At 37.0% G+C, this 16648-nt stretch overlaps 1 protein-coding gene across 21 annotated transcripts in view; it reads right to left on the reverse strand.

Moving 5' to 3' along the window:
• Positions 1–16648, reverse strand: part of ERC1 (ELKS/RAB6-interacting/CAST family member 1) — a 560419-nt gene that overhangs the window by 403225 nt on the left and 140546 nt on the right. For 10 of the 21 annotated variants that reach the window (XM_012747177.3, XM_012747178.3, XM_012747180.3 and 7 more), the window contains exons 4-7: positions 13533–13607; positions 8316–8471; positions 6704–6796; positions 2867–3034 (exon numbers count right to left, since the gene is read on the reverse strand). In XM_012747177.3, coding sequence (XP_012602631.1) covers positions 2867–3034; positions 6704–6796; positions 8316–8471; positions 13533–13607 — 492 coding nt within the window. The remainder of the gene's footprint in view (positions 1–2866; positions 3035–6703; positions 6797–8315; positions 8472–13532; positions 13608–16648) is intronic. The other 11 variants (XM_076007810.1, XM_012747187.3, XM_076007809.1 and 8 more) reach the window with 2 other exon arrangements.

A 16648-nucleotide genomic window follows, 5' to 3' on the forward strand; every position in this document is an offset into this window, starting at 1 on the left:
TACATATACATTATATACTACATAATACCAGAGGGCCACATTCCACGTACCCTCAACAGGAAAAACATCAGGTTGTTTCCCACATCACTCTTTTCCGTTAAAAAATTTTTTAAGCTCCATGATCCATGTTCTTTTTCACATATACTTAACTTAGTGATATGAGTGTTAGATTGAAATCTAGGACAGCTGCAAAGAACTCAATTAAGAGTAAATTATGTAAATACACAGAGCTGGCACAAACTGCCTTTCACTGAGCTCTAACATGGGAAAATCACTTTGGAAAAAGTGACCTTTGTCAAGTGTCACCAGAGTAATTTTTTTTAAAAGTAAATGCAAATAAATGGGCATATTACATTCTTAAAATCATCCCAAATTCAAAAGGAAGTTAACTTTCATACACCTTTTAGGATGGATGGTTATATTTGAGCGGTTATTTGAAAAACATACAGGAGTAATCACTGAGACTCAGCTACTTCCACAATGGCTAAAACCAAAGATAAAAACCATTCAAGAATGACAACAAATAGTCTTTATTCTCTATGGTACAAGAAACCAATTGCAAGCCCATCTGTGTGAGACCTAGCTAATAAGAACATTATTTGAGAGGGGTACAAAGAGAAGGATGGATTGCCAAGGGGGAAAAGTCATTTATTAAACTGTGATAAGCTTTTGTATGTTTGCATTACCATTGACCAACTGCTTAGCTCTCTGCCACCTCCCTCCAAAGCTGTTACAGCAGCCAACCTGGTTTAGGGCCCACCTCTAACACACCAGCACCCTCTTCCGACCCTTCTGCAGTACTGCATGCACTCAGATTACTGAAGTGGAAAACTCTGATTAATAAAGCCATAAATTAGTAACTCTGCAGGTAATATTTCCAGATAATTTTATATTTGTAATTCCCTGAATAAACTTAATCTTAATAAAAATAGGAAAGAGCAGATCTTCTAAATAAAACTTATGCCAATGAAAGAGAAAATGAACTATGTTCTCTTAATATCTTAAAGGTTTACATACATTAGCTGATTTTATTATAAGAATTATAATAATGAAGACAATAACTAATGTAAAAAAAACCTCACTACGTGCCAGGCAGTAGGCATGAATAAAAAACTAGTTTTAACAACACAAAATTATGAGTCAAGCACTAGTATTCTCTTCGTCTCACAGCTGTGACAAGTGAGGCAAAATGAAGTTAAACATGAGCCCTGCATCATGCACCTGGCAATAAATGTTTGTAAAGCTGATGTTCAAACTCAGTAAACATGCCTCTAGAGCCAGAGCCTGAACCACCACTGCATCTCGGGAGTTTAGACCCAAAAAGCCTCTGTGAGGTGGAATGGAGCAGATATCATGATAAAATGAAACATAATTAAAATACAAAAACTGTAAGTTATAAGAAAAATGACAAATATGTCATTTGAATCTCTTATTTTCAACAAAGGCCCAAACTGTACAGATAAAAATAGTACATGAAACAGCTTTGGTCCTCTCTCTATTCCTCCTCACTTGAAGATTCTGATCTTATAGGAATATAATGTTTTTATTCTTTCTTTTTCCTCTTCATTTCTTTCTTCCATCAAACTATGCCTTTATCTACTATCTGGTTCTTTAAAAGAAAAAAGAACTAATCTACATCATATGCATTATTTCTCTTCTGTAAAGCAGAACTACTTACCCATGCCTACCTAAATTACCTATTTCACTGACATCTTTAAAAAATGTTTATATTAAGACAGCAAATCAAAATGGCACCATCAATTCCTTCTCTTTGATCATTGAAAATAAGATGGATAGGCCGGGCATGGTGGCTCACGCCTGTAATCCTAGCACTCTGGGATTCCAGGCGTGAGGACTGCTCAAGGTCAGGAGTTCGAAACCAGCCTGAGCAAGAGTGAGACCCCGTCTCTACTAAAAATAGAAATTAATTGAACCACTAAAAAAATACACATACACACACACACACACACACACACACACACACTAGCCAGGCATGGTGGCGCATGCCTGTAGTCCCAGGTACTCGGGAGGCTGAGGCAGGAGGATCACTTGAGCCCAGGAGATTGAGGCTGCTGTGAGCTAGGTTGACGCCATGGCACTCACTGTAGCCTGGGCAACAAAGTGAGACCCTGTCTCAAAAAATAAATAAATAAATAATAAAATAAAAAAACAAAACAAAAAAATAAGATGGATAAGAATCTATCAGTGATTATTTAGTGTATTCCTACTTGAAGTCACAGCCACAGACAGGATAATCTTCTAAGATTTCTAAAAATACTAATTCTATTTTCATGCAGGATATGAACACATTGTGTAATGATCTGTGGTTGAAAATAAGATCTAGAACTTTTATAGATTCCACAAGTTTGCATAAGTTAATAATATCAAAAAATTAATAATACTTAAATGTAATCCAAATACAGAATAACCAAGCTCATTGTCATTCATAACCAGAAAATTTACCATGGGTGAAAATTAAAGCTTCTAAATCAATTATTTTTTTTTTTACAATTATCCTTTCATTTTAAATAATGTTAGCTTTTTTTTTTTTTTTTTTCTTTTTTTTTTTTTTTTTAGGCAATTTCAAGTAGATGTAATTTTAAATAATGTTAGCTTTGAGTCCACTTTGAAGTATAGATTTGGTGAAAGTTTAAAATATTAAAAACATATATAAACTGTACCGGTTTTAACTTGGTAGATCTAAGAACTGAAACAAGATGGTTATATTTTAGTACAAATAACGGATTACATTGCCAAAGAATTAATCACAACATTATTCATGTTTCTCAACTCTAAACCTAACAAAAATAGCACAGGTAAAGGTGCCAAGGAATCAGCTCCCCACAAAACCCAGAATTCTTTTTACCTCAGTCTGTAGGATAGCAGCCCTTTGTTCCTTAGCAGTCAAGGACTCCTTCAGTACTTCAATGTGCTGCTTACTGTCTGAGAACTGGTTTGTGAGTGTTTCTAGCTTTGTCTGCAGGGCTAGTAGTTCTGTGTCTTTCCTGGACAGCTCCTGTTTCACCTGGCCAATCTAGAAAAGAAAGTAAAACACTGTAAGAAAAAAAAAAAATGAAACAACCACCTTCGATCTGGATATCTGATAGATCTGAGTCACAAGGTATGAAATTAAATGCAGCATTAATTGTGTGATAGGACATATTCACCTTTTCGTATTGTCCAATCTTGGATACCACACCCTGCCTCCCAAAAAACTTATTCAACATATAGTTTTCGTTTATTGTGTCTTCTAAATATTCTCTTAAACCCTTTAGAAAGGGAATGGAGGGTAAGAAAATTCCAATTCAATTAGATGACTATGAGATAGCAGAAAGCAACTGAGCACCACTATACTGATAAGAACAGTTTTCATTTTTTTAAGTCATACCTCTTTAGAACATGATGGAATGCAGGATTAATGCGATACAGTACAGAAGGAAAAAAAGAAACCTCCTAGTACTACTATTTAAAGCAAATTTAAAAGCTGCTGCTCTTGTGTTTATTTTTTCATAATAGTTATATTTTTCATTCTCAAAGTCTACATAGACTCCTTATCTTAAAAAACTACTTTTAGTGCTTTTGAAAATTCCTGTAATTTTGATATGTGTACTGACTTAAAAAAAAGATTCTACCCTCAAAGTTCTATCTTCTACAACATTCATACCAACTAAATGGATAAAAGTATGTGACCTAAAGAGAGCATAAAACTTCATTCTGTAAGAATCTATATGCGTAATTTCAAATTCATTACTCTGAAAGGGCAATCTATAAATCAAATGGATGCCATTCATCCTCCCGAAATTTCTCTCTTAACACAGAAACTTTTATTTCAAACATCTCCTTTACTTTCTACTGTTTCTAGTAATTTTAAAAATAGTCTTTTACTCTAAATGTAAGCCAAATAAACAGAAATCAGATCTGCTTTTACATTATGTCTATCACTTAGCAAGAAACTAAAAGATTTTATTAATAAGTATAAATTTGACAAGAAGTCAGTAATTTCAGTATCACTGATGAAACAAAGAATACTTTTTTACTGTTTAAAAACTAAATGTATGTGAAGTATTTTAATTATAATCATCTTAGATATAAGGGATAGAGTTTTGAGAACAATTTGCCATGAAGAAATAAACTTTAAGTAAAATTAGATTTTTAAGGAGCACCAAATTTCCAATTTAGTCTTCTGTTTCAATGAAAAAATATGCATTTCTCTCATATGTATGAAATCTCTTGTTTACAGATATAGTTATTCGTTCATTCAATAAATATTTCTGTATGTTTATTGTATATAAATAAAGTACTTGAGAAGACTAAGACACCAGTGGAAGATAATATTTTTTTTTTTTTGAGACACAGTCTCACTCTGTTGCCTGGGCTAGAGTGCCGTGGCATCAGCCTAGCTCACAACAACCTCAAACTCCTGGGCTCAAGCAATCCTCCTGCCTCAGCCTCCCGAGTAGCTGGGACTACATACATGCACCACCATGCCTGGCTAATTTTTTCTCTACATATTTTTAGTTGGCCAATTAATTTATTTCTATTTTCAGTACAGACAGGGGTCTTGCTGTTGCTCAGGCTGGTTTCGAACTCCTGACCTCGAGCAATCCATCCAGGCCTCCCAGAGTGCTAGGATTACAGGCGTGAGCCACTGCGGCTGGTGAATGGAAGATAATTTTAAGTGGCAGCGATTTTCATCCTGTAAAACATACAAGTGCCCAGGAGTGATCACATACTGTAATGTCTTTCCTGATATCCCTTTACCAATAAAAAATGCACATCAGTATTACTCTATCCCTAACACACAGACTGTACTAAAAACACATCTGTTGTATGAATGAATATTCAGGAAAAGTGTTCAAAGTGTTTCCACTTTCTCTGCTAAAGAAATATGGCTTAATGACTATTCAAACTTCAGCTATCTCCAATCATATAATCAAAGTAAATATATCTGTTTCCTCATCATCTACATTATTAAATAAGCTTCAAATAATGCTATATTGATCTTAAAGACTGGGGAAGAAAATATTTTAAATGAAAAGCAGAGTTTAGAAGCACAAATTTTCCTTAAAGACTGAGAAGGGGAGAGAATATTATAAATGGGAAGCAGCTTAGGAGCCACAGTTTAGCAGTCAATCACATATTAAGCTGAGCTAGTTATGTGTCTCTGAGCAATCACTTTACCTCTCTAAGCCTTGGTTTCCTATTCAGTAATATGGAGAAATTATACTAATGGGGGATTCAAAAAATAAAGTATGAAACGTGCTTAGCCTGTTATCTAATACAACACAGAAATGAATAATGGTAGCTATGAAAAAAAGTAAGTTGTAGATCAACTTCTATAGACAATACATGGTTCCCATAAACTAAATTAGACCCTTTCCACCAAAATATTTCACTTTTTTTGTATGCTATAAAGTGGACCATAAATCACAAACATACCAAATTAGCACAAGTTTGGGGGGTTTTTAAATACTACATTCCAGTCTTAGCCCATAATTATTTTGAGAAGCAGTTTTTCCTAACACTTTGACAAATGTGTACACAGCCTATATAGGGCAGTGTAGTGAAGAGCTTATGAGCACAGTTTCTAGAATGAGAATGCTTGTATAAAACCAAACCCTGCCTCTTACTAGCTGTGTTTTACTGGGTACCATTCTGTTACCTCAGTTTCCTTACCTATAGTTTGGGGGTTGATAATATACCTAACTCAGCAGGCTATAAAATGCTTATAGTAAGTATGCAAGTGTTAGCTATTTTATTATTACAGTAGTTCCTCGGTATCCATGTGGGATTGGCTCCTGGACCGCCCTTGGATACCAAAATTCATGAATGCTCAAGTCCCCAATATAAAATGGTGTAGTAATTGCATATAGCCTATTCACATCATCTCGTACACTTTAAGTCATCTCTAGACTATGTATAATACCTAATATAATGCAAGTACTATGTAAACAGCTGTTATGCTTTATTATTTAGGGAATACTGATAACGGGGAAAAAAGTCTGGACATGTTCAGTACAGACACAACCATCCATTTGTTTGTTTGTTTTCCCTTCAAATAAAAAACATTTGGTGAATCCATGGATGTGAAACCCTCATATATGGAAACTATATTTATTATCTTATTATTATATTTTGAAATGAAATTTTAAGTTCATCACAAGATTTAGATACTTGAAATAAGTCTCTTACTATTTTAATATACTAGCTAACTCTAAATATACATCTGTCCTAAAGAAAGTAACATTTGTGGGAAAATCACCTGCTGGGGGACTTAATGTCTACATAAGGTAAAGCACTTTACTCAAAAACTTCAAATTCAAATAAACTCTAGGCAATGGGGCTAGCACATCTGCATATTTCCATACCTAAGAAGAAAAAAACGACCACCATTCATATAAATCAACAATCTAACAATAAGGGGTTGGAAAAAAACAAGCTTTGAAATACCATCCATAGAATGACAAAAACAACAATAAAGAACCAGGCATAGGGCTTCTAGAACACATGAAGGCTCACTGCACACAAAGTGACATATGGGTCAAACTGGTGAACAGGAGTCAGTTAAAGAGCAGAGCAGGCTGGTTAGTGCTAGTAATGGGCAGAGCTGCCAACCATAGAGAATGAAAGTGTAAGCCACCCAGAAGCCAGAGTTGGCAGGGTCCCACTGTGAGATCACTGCACACAAAGAGGTAAATCTTACGGCAAAGACCTCGGCCTGAAGACCAGCCGCTCTCTTTTTCAGCTCCTCCCCTTGAGCCTCTTTCGAACTTAGTTCCTCCTTCAGTTGCTCTACCTGTCACGACATTGTTATTCTTTTTCACTTAAATGTCAGCTTAGGTCTTCTTATTATCTGCTTTTGAGCCAGAGAGGTAACTGGAAATAACAATAACTTATGTAACACAATCAAATCTGTTCAAAGAGCCATAGATGATAATTCTTTTTTTCCAAAAAAAAAAAAAAAAAAAACAGGAGCCAGAGATGATTTCTATATTTTCACAGTGTTTTTTATAAAATGGACTAGAATATGCTAATCAACAAATGGCAACCATAAACATAGATTTTATATTGCCATATATTTTATTCTCAAATTAGGGTGAAAAATCCAAACTACAGAAAGTTGTATATGTGACTTTTGAAGTTCCAAAATTAACAGGAAATTAGTAGAAATCATTGATAACAGATTCTTAATGTAGTAGAGGAATATTCTATAGACTTATATGCCAGGTCTGGGTACCAACAGCAAGAAGGCAGACACGGGAGAAGTTAAGATTCTCATTCCTTTATACCAAGGGTCCTCAAACTTTGTAAACAGGGGGCCAGTTCACTGTCCCTCAGACCATTGGAGGGCCAGACGATAGTTTAAGAAAAACAATGAACAAATTCCTATGCACACGGTATATATCTTATTTTGAAGTAAAAAAACAAATGGGCAAAAATACCTGCATGGGGCCTGCAGGCCGTAGTTTGAGGACGCCTGCTTTATACTATCAGGAATGTTTCAGTTTTCAGTTCTAAGAAACTGGAGAATATGATTGGGAAATAATGGTGGAAACACTTATTTTCTGGCTAAAATTTTATAATTAAAATCATGATTTTTAACTAAACCACAATAAAACTGATAAATTGGTAACTGTAATAAACTAAATCCTCCAATTTGCCTTATAGAATCAAACTAAATGACTCTGGATCCAAGAGAGGAAGGTGTGACTGACTCCGTACACACAGACTACTGGGTCTCAGTGGTGTCTTACCACGTATGTGCCTGAAGCACACATTGGCAGCAATAAGCCTGGGAGCACACGGACCATTCCCAGGGGAATGGAAAGGGCTTTCCTTTATGGAACTGTTTCTGAAGGGGAAACATGATTTTATTTAGCCCATTTTGGAAAATAGCGAGGTGGAGGGGAGGAGGGGGGCTAGGGGGCCTGGATTCAGCCTCCTAGGGTTTTGAATTTTAAAATCCTTATAAGGGGTAAAGAACTTGATGTCTCATAGTGAGAGAAACTCATGTGGTTATAATTCTATTAAATGACCTCAGAAGTACAGAGAGATAAGAAAAGCTAAACTGTGACAATATATATGCAGCCTCATACAGGCAATTCTCCTTTAGTAAAAATTTATAACGACTATCTGACGTCAGTAATTCTGACTCTTTTTGGAAACGTTCCATTTGGAAGAACTGTGTTGGAAATATTTTTCCCTGAAGTCTGACAAAACAGTGTAAGTAGATCTTTATTATCACTAAGGATGTAAAAAGTATACATCAATTTTTTCACACCCCTTTTAAGAATTAAAGTATTGCACACCATTACCTTATTTTTCATAAATTTAGAATGGCTTCGGTACACCTCCATTTGTTTCATTTCTTCCTCCCGTTCTTCAGTACTCAATGCCCCATTTGATTTCAGCATCTGAATTTCCTCTTCTAGGTCTCGGAGCCCACGCTCCATAGAGGAAATTTTTGAATCCTGAGGACAATGGAAGATTTAGTGATTAAAGAAATCACAAAAACCCAGAGAAGCTGAATAACTTAATCTTTAAAGATGTTAAATTTAACAAATATAAAAAAATACACAGAAAAATTGCTGCCTTGCTTCTAAAACACATGTTTTACAGCCATGTGGGTGGGAGGAGGACTCTTACCTATAATATGATTTTCCCTCTCCCTCCGCCTCCAGTTATGCATCTTTCAATTAAAGCTGAAATAATTAACCAAAGACGTAGAAGTAATGGAAAACCAATTGTAGTTTTCTTTGCACCAGAAACTACAAATTTCTAGTGAAAAAAGTCTTTTCTAGTTCTAATATTTTATCATTTTACTTGGTAACCCCTAAAAGGCGTATTTCTGCCCCAAAGAGGGAAAAAGTAAGAGGGTTTCAAATATTTGTACTATAATGTATGTAGCTATATTTACAATAAAAATTGTATAACATCCCATTGCAGAAAAACAAAGAAATGAATAATTATATTAAGTTATTTTTTATCATATTAGAAATCTTTTCTCCATACTTCTCCATGCATTTAAAATAATTCATAATAATTTTTAAATCACTGTTCTTTTAAATCATTATTACCACAAATATCACCTTCTAGAACATTCTCTTATTTTCAATTTCTTGATTTTGTTTGTCACAGTATCTAGCGTATCCCCAGTTTTTTGATGACTGTTTTAAATGTCATCAATTATTCCTACATGGAATGAATGGTTTTATATATCTGCAGTTGCATATGCTTATTCACCTAAGAAATAGAGACCTTAAAGAGCATACATTCAATATGGCTTTACTTTACTTGGAGTTTTAGAGAAACCATTCCTTTGGGAAGCAATGTTGACATTGACTTCCTTTTCCACCTCTCCTCAAGGATTTCTTGATTGACTTTCCTTGCTATCATAATTCCTAGAGCATGAAGATGAAACAATTTAAAGATTCATCATGAAAAAACTTCACCTAGCCATTTTCAGAACAAGGGAAGGGGAAAAGTAGGGGATGTACTCCTCTGTCTTGCTCATCACATTACCTTTAAAAATATCACAACAAAAATTTCCTTTTACAAACCTATTCAAATTAAACTTATATTTTGTTCAAAATCAAATGTATTAAATTACTACCACCAGAGACATTCTAAAACTTAATCAGGATTTTGATTTACTCATTTAAAATTAGTATGTGTCATGCCATCTACTGACCCATAAAGAGTACTATTTCAATTGCACTATCTGAAAATCTTAAAATATTGCTATAAATTTATCTGAAATATCCCTTAAAAATGACTAAAATACCAAGCATATGCACGTGACTAACCTGCACATGGAAGAACACAAAATACAGGTTCTCCTCTGATATCAGCCTAGGTAGTAATGAACGGGACCAGCGGAATGGATGAAGCAGGGCCTCCCCGGCAAGGCAATATAGCCCCCAGTTACGAACTCCAGCTCTGCACATCAAGTGGCAGCCTCTACCTATACAGGGCCTCTACAAAGCCTCCTCGAGGGCCTTGCCAAAAAATATTATCCATCTTCTCCCCACCCTCAACACTGATAAAGGCAGCACTTGACAAATCAGCACCCTCACTACCAAATCATGCACCATAAAAGCTTCTCCCCAAAAAGGGATAGTGATTGCAGCTCTGAAAACCAGGAAGCAGGCTCTGACTGCCCAGAAAAAGAACCTACCAAGCTACTCTCTGAAATCAGGCCAGAAAAATGAATGCTTGATACTCTCAACTAATTCTAGCATCAACCCAACTGGCACCAAGGGCTGAGTTTGAGAAGAGTCATTCCAACCAGGTCTCTTACTCCTGTAATGTGTAATAATGAAATAAATAAATACCTTTTCACCTTACTACTGTGTACTTCTCCAGCCCTAGCACTCCCATCATTGATCAACCAATCACACTGGGCTTACTGAAATTCTCTGCTCCCTGTTAAATCCCCCAAAGCCTCAACCATTTTTCAAAGATTGTCTGCTGCCCCGAGTAAAACCTGGCTTTCCTATACGTGAATTCTCCCCAGCAAAGGCCAGTAATCCCCCAGCACCACAAAGAAACAGGGGAAAGGGGAGGAGTTCTCCTGGCTCCTCCATGCTGCGTTCCTTATGGAAAGCTCACGCACTTCCTTTTATTCCACCCTCCTCATGTCTGCCATCTAGGGACTGCTCAATCACTCCTGTCCACTTTTTTAAGTCTTTGGCACCTGCCTCACAATTGCCAGTCTTACCATCATCCTAAGATTTCAACATCAGAATTCCTTGACATCCTTAATTCCAGTGACCTCATCCTCTAGTCCTTTTCAGCTATCCTGTTTATAGGACTATACTATGGATCCCATCATCACTCAGGACTCTCTTCCAGGCCTGTCACACCCTCACTCTGATTATCTCCTGTTCTTCAACCTCACTTCCCTGACATTTACATTTTCTCCCAACCTATCAGTCTATCTGAATTTTCTTTCTTCCATATCAAGGTACATTCCAATACTGAATGTCCAAACTACTCTGCCATCACCCTCGATTCATTTGCATCCCAATCATTCTATCTACGCAGCAAAATGCTACCCCTACAGCAGTATAGTCATTTTTCCCTGCTCCTCAACTGCTAAAGGAAAAACAAAAAGAAGCTGAGAAAGAGGAGAACAAGAAAGAGGGAAAGAGTGGGAGAGGGGGAAAGGATGGAAGAGGGGAAGACGGTAGGAGAAAGTATGAAGCCTCAGGCTAAGTGCTTTCTTTTAGCTTATGTATATTGCTTGTTTTCAGGAAGTTGGTTTGAGTGGGCTGATCACAGTAAATTCTGGGATGAAACAAAAGGGCAAGGCATGGGCACAAGGGGCCAACCAATCAATGTAAAGGCCAAGCACGTGGGCAGGTTCTACACGTAGGGCATAAAGGGCTCCGTCCCACAGTACGCAGGGTCCTTGTCCGAATAGAGGCCGCCGTATTGGTGCTCTGGGACTTGGACCCTAGCTCAAGCTAGTAAGTAAAACTCCTTTTGATGATTTCAGCCTCAGTGACCCTGTCTCTTTGTTCTGTGGTCCTGCAGTTTCCTGCTCTAACAAAAGGACGAGGAGGAAGAGGAGGGAGAAAAGAAAACGGTATAACCATGAAGATTACAAGGCTCTTTCATTGTCTGTCAATCATCTTCTCTTCCCATTTCCCCAAAGACTATTCTTGATCTTCACACGTCTCTCAAGCTCATGCCACATTCTCAGCACCTCAGCTATTTCAGTTCTGACTTCAGCATAACATCCACCTGAGTCCACTGGGCCACCAGAATCTCTTGCTTTCTTGCAGAAAAGCTTAAGGTTAACACAACTTAAAATAGATCCACTGCCAATTAATATTATTACACTGCCCCATTCTGTTAAAAACTGAATACACAAATAATTTTGTGAACATGGGTACATCATTCATATGTTTTATTTTTCGGTATCAATAGGGATCAGGAAATAACACATATAAATAAACTTGTGGTAAGTGTGACTAAAGCAAAACCATGCAATTAAAACATTCTAAAGGTCCTTTATAAGATTATATTCAAGATTACTAATTAACTAAGAAAAACCCAGAATCCACTAATTTGGAATTTGTTAAATCCTTTCCCCAGGGATAAACATGTATACAATATAAATAAAGCTTTAAGAGGAAACCAAACAAATTAAGAGAACAGTTTTCATAACTATTTGAGAAGCATCTTATTTTTATTATTTATATATCAGTAATTATTCTTATCATATCAACAAATATTAAATGAAAGCCCACAATGCAAAACATAGTGCCAAGCTTTTTAGGGATATGTAGAAGTTGTGGGGGTCCATATTTATAAGAGCTTTTATAAGAAACAACATGTTAAAAAAATAATAATAGCAATAACTAATATGGATTGAATGTTTACTATACACCAGGCCCTGTTCAAAGTGTTTTACATGTTTTAAGTAATTTAAACGTCAAAACAACCCACTGGGTGGGTATTATTACCACCATTTATCAATAAAGAAATTGAGGCATAAGGGGGTTAGGTAACTTGCTCAATGACACATAAAAGTGAAGCCACATTTTGAATCCAGGGAGTTTAACTTAGAAAACAAGCTCTTTAATCACCATATTGTATATCGTAAAGATTCCTAACTATTCATTAACTTAATTTCATGGAACCCTGGGGGTCCCTTAGACTCTTTCACAAAGTCTACATGGTCAAAATTATTTTCCTAATAATACCAGGATATCACTGGACTTTTCTACAGTGTCGACATTGCACTAAAAGCAAAGGTGGACAAAACTACCCACTAAAAGCAAAGGTGGGTAATAAGTACCTTAGCACAGATCAGGGCAATGGCAAAGAACTATACTAGTCATACTCTTCAGTGTCAGGCACTTATAGTGAAAAAAGTGAAAAATAAATATTTAATAAGAAAACTCTTTTTAAAAGACTGCTTCACTTAAGAATTCTTTGAGGAAGCAGTAAAAAAAGTTATTACTTTTAATAAATCTCAATCCTCAAGTACACATCTTTTTAATATTTTGTGTGATGAAATAGGAAGGAAGTAGGCATGAAGCACATCTGCTGCATACTAAAGTATGAAGGTCGTCCCTGGGAACAGTATTTGCATGTTGCTTTGGGTTGAAAGCTGAATCTGGTACTTTTTTATGGAACACTATTTTTACTTGGAAGAATAACTGACAAACTGCGGTTACTTGGATTTGGTATTTGGCACACATTTATTTTCTTAAAAATGAAGGAAGTGAGCCTGTCATTTTAAGAGAGTAAAGGGGCCCTGAGATTAAGAAGTTTGAGAACAGCTGATTTAAAGAATTTCTGGACAACCCTTTTTAGTCCAATCTGAATTACAGTCATTAAAAGGAAATGAAATTCAAATTATTTTAAGATGTCATTTTCATTAAGTCTTACTCTTACTCTCAATCTGTAAAACGAGTGAAATATTATTACATACCATTTTCTAAAACTCGCACATGAAAGTGTTTAATCACTCAAAAGTGTAAAATGATTCATAAGATTCTTTATAGATTCTCACTTACCTTCATCTCAATAACAGTTTGTAGAGCTTTTGTTTTGGCAGAATCAGGGGCATTCTCAAATCTCCGATGCATTTCCTATAGAAGAAAAGCAAAAAGAGAGTAAGTGCCCTCCTCATTCTTTTTTTTTTTTTTTTTTTTTTTTTTTTTGAGACAGGGTCTCACTTTGTTGCCCAGGCTAGAGCGAGTGCCGTGGCGTCAGCCTAGCTCACAGCAACCTCAAACTCCTGGGTTCAAGCGATCCTCCTGCCTCTGCCTCCCAAGCAGCTGGGACTACAGGCATGCGCCACCATGCCCGGCTAATTTTTTCTATATATATTAGTTGGCCAATTAATTTCTTTCTATATATAGTAGAGACGGGGTCTTGCTCTTGCTCAGGCTGGTTTCGAACTCCTGACCTCGAGCAATCTGCCCGCCTCGGCCTCCTGGAGTGCTAGGATTACACGCGTGAGCCACCACGCCTGGCCCTCACTCTCATTTTTTTAAAAGGGGAGGTGAGGGAGAATAGTCATATGCAAGTATCTCCAGCTTTGTGAGATATTCTGACCCCTTTCTGTGTAACCAACCTCTCGCAGTGGATCAGGGAATCCACAAATTGCATTCAGGCTAATTCAACCATGTACTTGTAGGAGAGTCCCTGCCTCTGAACACCTACTTATTTAAAATTAGTCACACAGATGCCAGCTACTTACAACAGTTGAAACTACAGCACATCCCCAGGCTAGTATGTCAATCTTCCACATGACTTCAAGATATAATCAGAACTCCAAATGGTCTAAAAATGGGATCGGAAATGCTTCCTTTTTAAAAGGAGAAATAAAAGCCATCACAATCAGTCTGCACTGCACAAAGCTACTGAAAGCGTGTGTATTGACAACATCCTTTCCACAGCATTCACCCCTATAGGAACAACCACCTAGGTACCTAGGAAGAAAATCTCTCTCCAGTGGAGCCATAGGGAGAAAAACATGAGACTGTTGAACAAGTTTTCTAAGTACTTTAGGTTTAGACAACATCAGAAAAACAGAGCTCTTTTTTTTTAAACCCCAAATCCAGTGAATTCAGGGCAGGAGAGGGAGGAGATATTATCCTGAAGCTATCAGACCACCTCAAGCAATGCTTTTGTTTTGTTTTGTTTTGTTTTGTTTTTCCCAGAATATTACAGGGGTAAACACGTTTTTGGTTATGTAATTTGCTTTTGTACAGTTTGAGTCAAAGTTGTAAGTGTGCCCTTCACCAAGATAGTGTGCACTGTACACCTTAGGTGTGAATTTACTCATCCCCACCTCTCTCCCCCACCTACTTGATTTCCATTGAGTTTTACTTCCTTATGTACACATAAGTGTTGATTGATTAGTTCATGAAATGTTCCTGTCAGAGTCTGCAAATGTCTCTGAGTCAGCACTCCTAAAGTATCCTGGGGACAGGCTCTAGTGGCCCAAGGGAATGCAAAGATAAATACTTTCCATCTGAACAATGCTTAAGCATAATAAAAGGAATATATAACACAATACTTTAATTATACTATACCTTTCACCTAATTTATTTTTTCTTGCCTGACCAGGAAGCATGGTTTGAGAGAAATAGAAAATATAACTATAAACTTCATTGAGTTGCCTTTTCTTAAAAGAGTAGTCCTAATGAACTGATAAGAGTTCTAAATTAAAAACAGTGAACAGTGGAAACACCAGTAATTTCAGAACACCCACACTCCCTATCTGGCTGTTAATACCACAGCACAAACCATTAATACACACTCCCCCTTCTGCTACCTCTCTCCCTACCTCCAGCCTTAACTATCTAACTAGGTATCCCACTTGTACATCAACAAACACTGCAAACTACGTGTGCAACTCTTAACTCCCAATGGTGCCCCCAAACCTGCTCTGGCCTTCCAGTGACTCCGGCCAGAAGCCTGTCAGTTTTCCTAATGCCTTCCTTTCTCTGTCAAGCCACAGTCAAGAAATGCTGTTAAGTCTAGGTTCAAAACATACCCAAAACCCAAGCACTCCTTGCCATCTCCACTGCTCCTCACTGGTGTAAGCCACTAAACAAAAACATACCTTTAATCTATTTAATACAACTGCCTACTACTAACTGAGCCCCCTCATCTTGCTCTCTACAATCTACTCCCAGTAGAGCACTTAGAGTGACCCCTCTTAAACATAAACTTGATCTTGTCACTCCACTCCTCTGCAGAAAACCCTGTAGTGGCTCCCCGTTCAACTCAAAGTAGTCTACAAGACCTCATCCCTTCTCACCCTCCCCTCAGTTACCATGATCCAGGCACATTGTACCCCTTGCTGCCCCTCAAACACACTGGGCATGCTCAGTTTCTGAAGATCTTTGCCTCAGCATCTTCTTCTTAGTCTTGGCTCAAATGTCTCCTCTGTGTTATTAAGTTTATTAATTGTGATGATAATAATAATAATAATCATAGTTACACAAGAAAATGCCCTTATATGTTAGAGATGCATACTAAAGTCTGTAGAGTTCATAAGGGAAACCCTCATCTGTTATTTGGTGAATCAGACACCGGAGACCTCCCACATTCATGGAAGACCCACATCAGCATAATACTAACCTGTTTCCTGGCCCATCAACTAGTCTATTGCCTGGCATCAGCATAACACTAAATCTATTGCCCGGTGCATCAACATAATATTAACCTATTGCCAACATATCAACTAACCTACACCTGGCACCCCACCCCTCGGACCACCCTAACTTAATAAAAGTGGGAAAATTTGGGTAGAGGGAGCTCAGAATTTGGTGGCAAGAGCCCTCTAAGCCCACCAGGGAAATAAACTTTGATTTTCCATGTGCTGCTGGGTTTGTCCTAGGGACAACCTGCTATAACACTTGCTGTAACAGGGTAAAATTATATGATGTCAGAAATCTGCTTTAAAATCTCTGGCAAAGAAAAGAGGAAAAAGAAAAAAGGATGCACGAAGAAAGTGTGGCAAAATTTTGGCAACTGGTGTATCTGAGTGATAAGTATATGGAGGCTCATTATACTGTTCTCACTACTTCCGTGCAGGTTTGAAATTTTTTAGAACAAAATTAACCCTTTGCATTCGGATGTCAAGTGTGACTCGAGACGGTTAGCAAAAATTATA

Source organism: Microcebus murinus, chromosome 10 (assembly GCF_040939455.1).
Source record: "Microcebus murinus isolate Inina chromosome 10, M.murinus_Inina_mat1.0, whole genome shotgun sequence".
Classification (NCBI taxonomy): Eukaryota; Metazoa; Chordata; class Mammalia; order Primates; family Cheirogaleidae; genus Microcebus; species Microcebus murinus.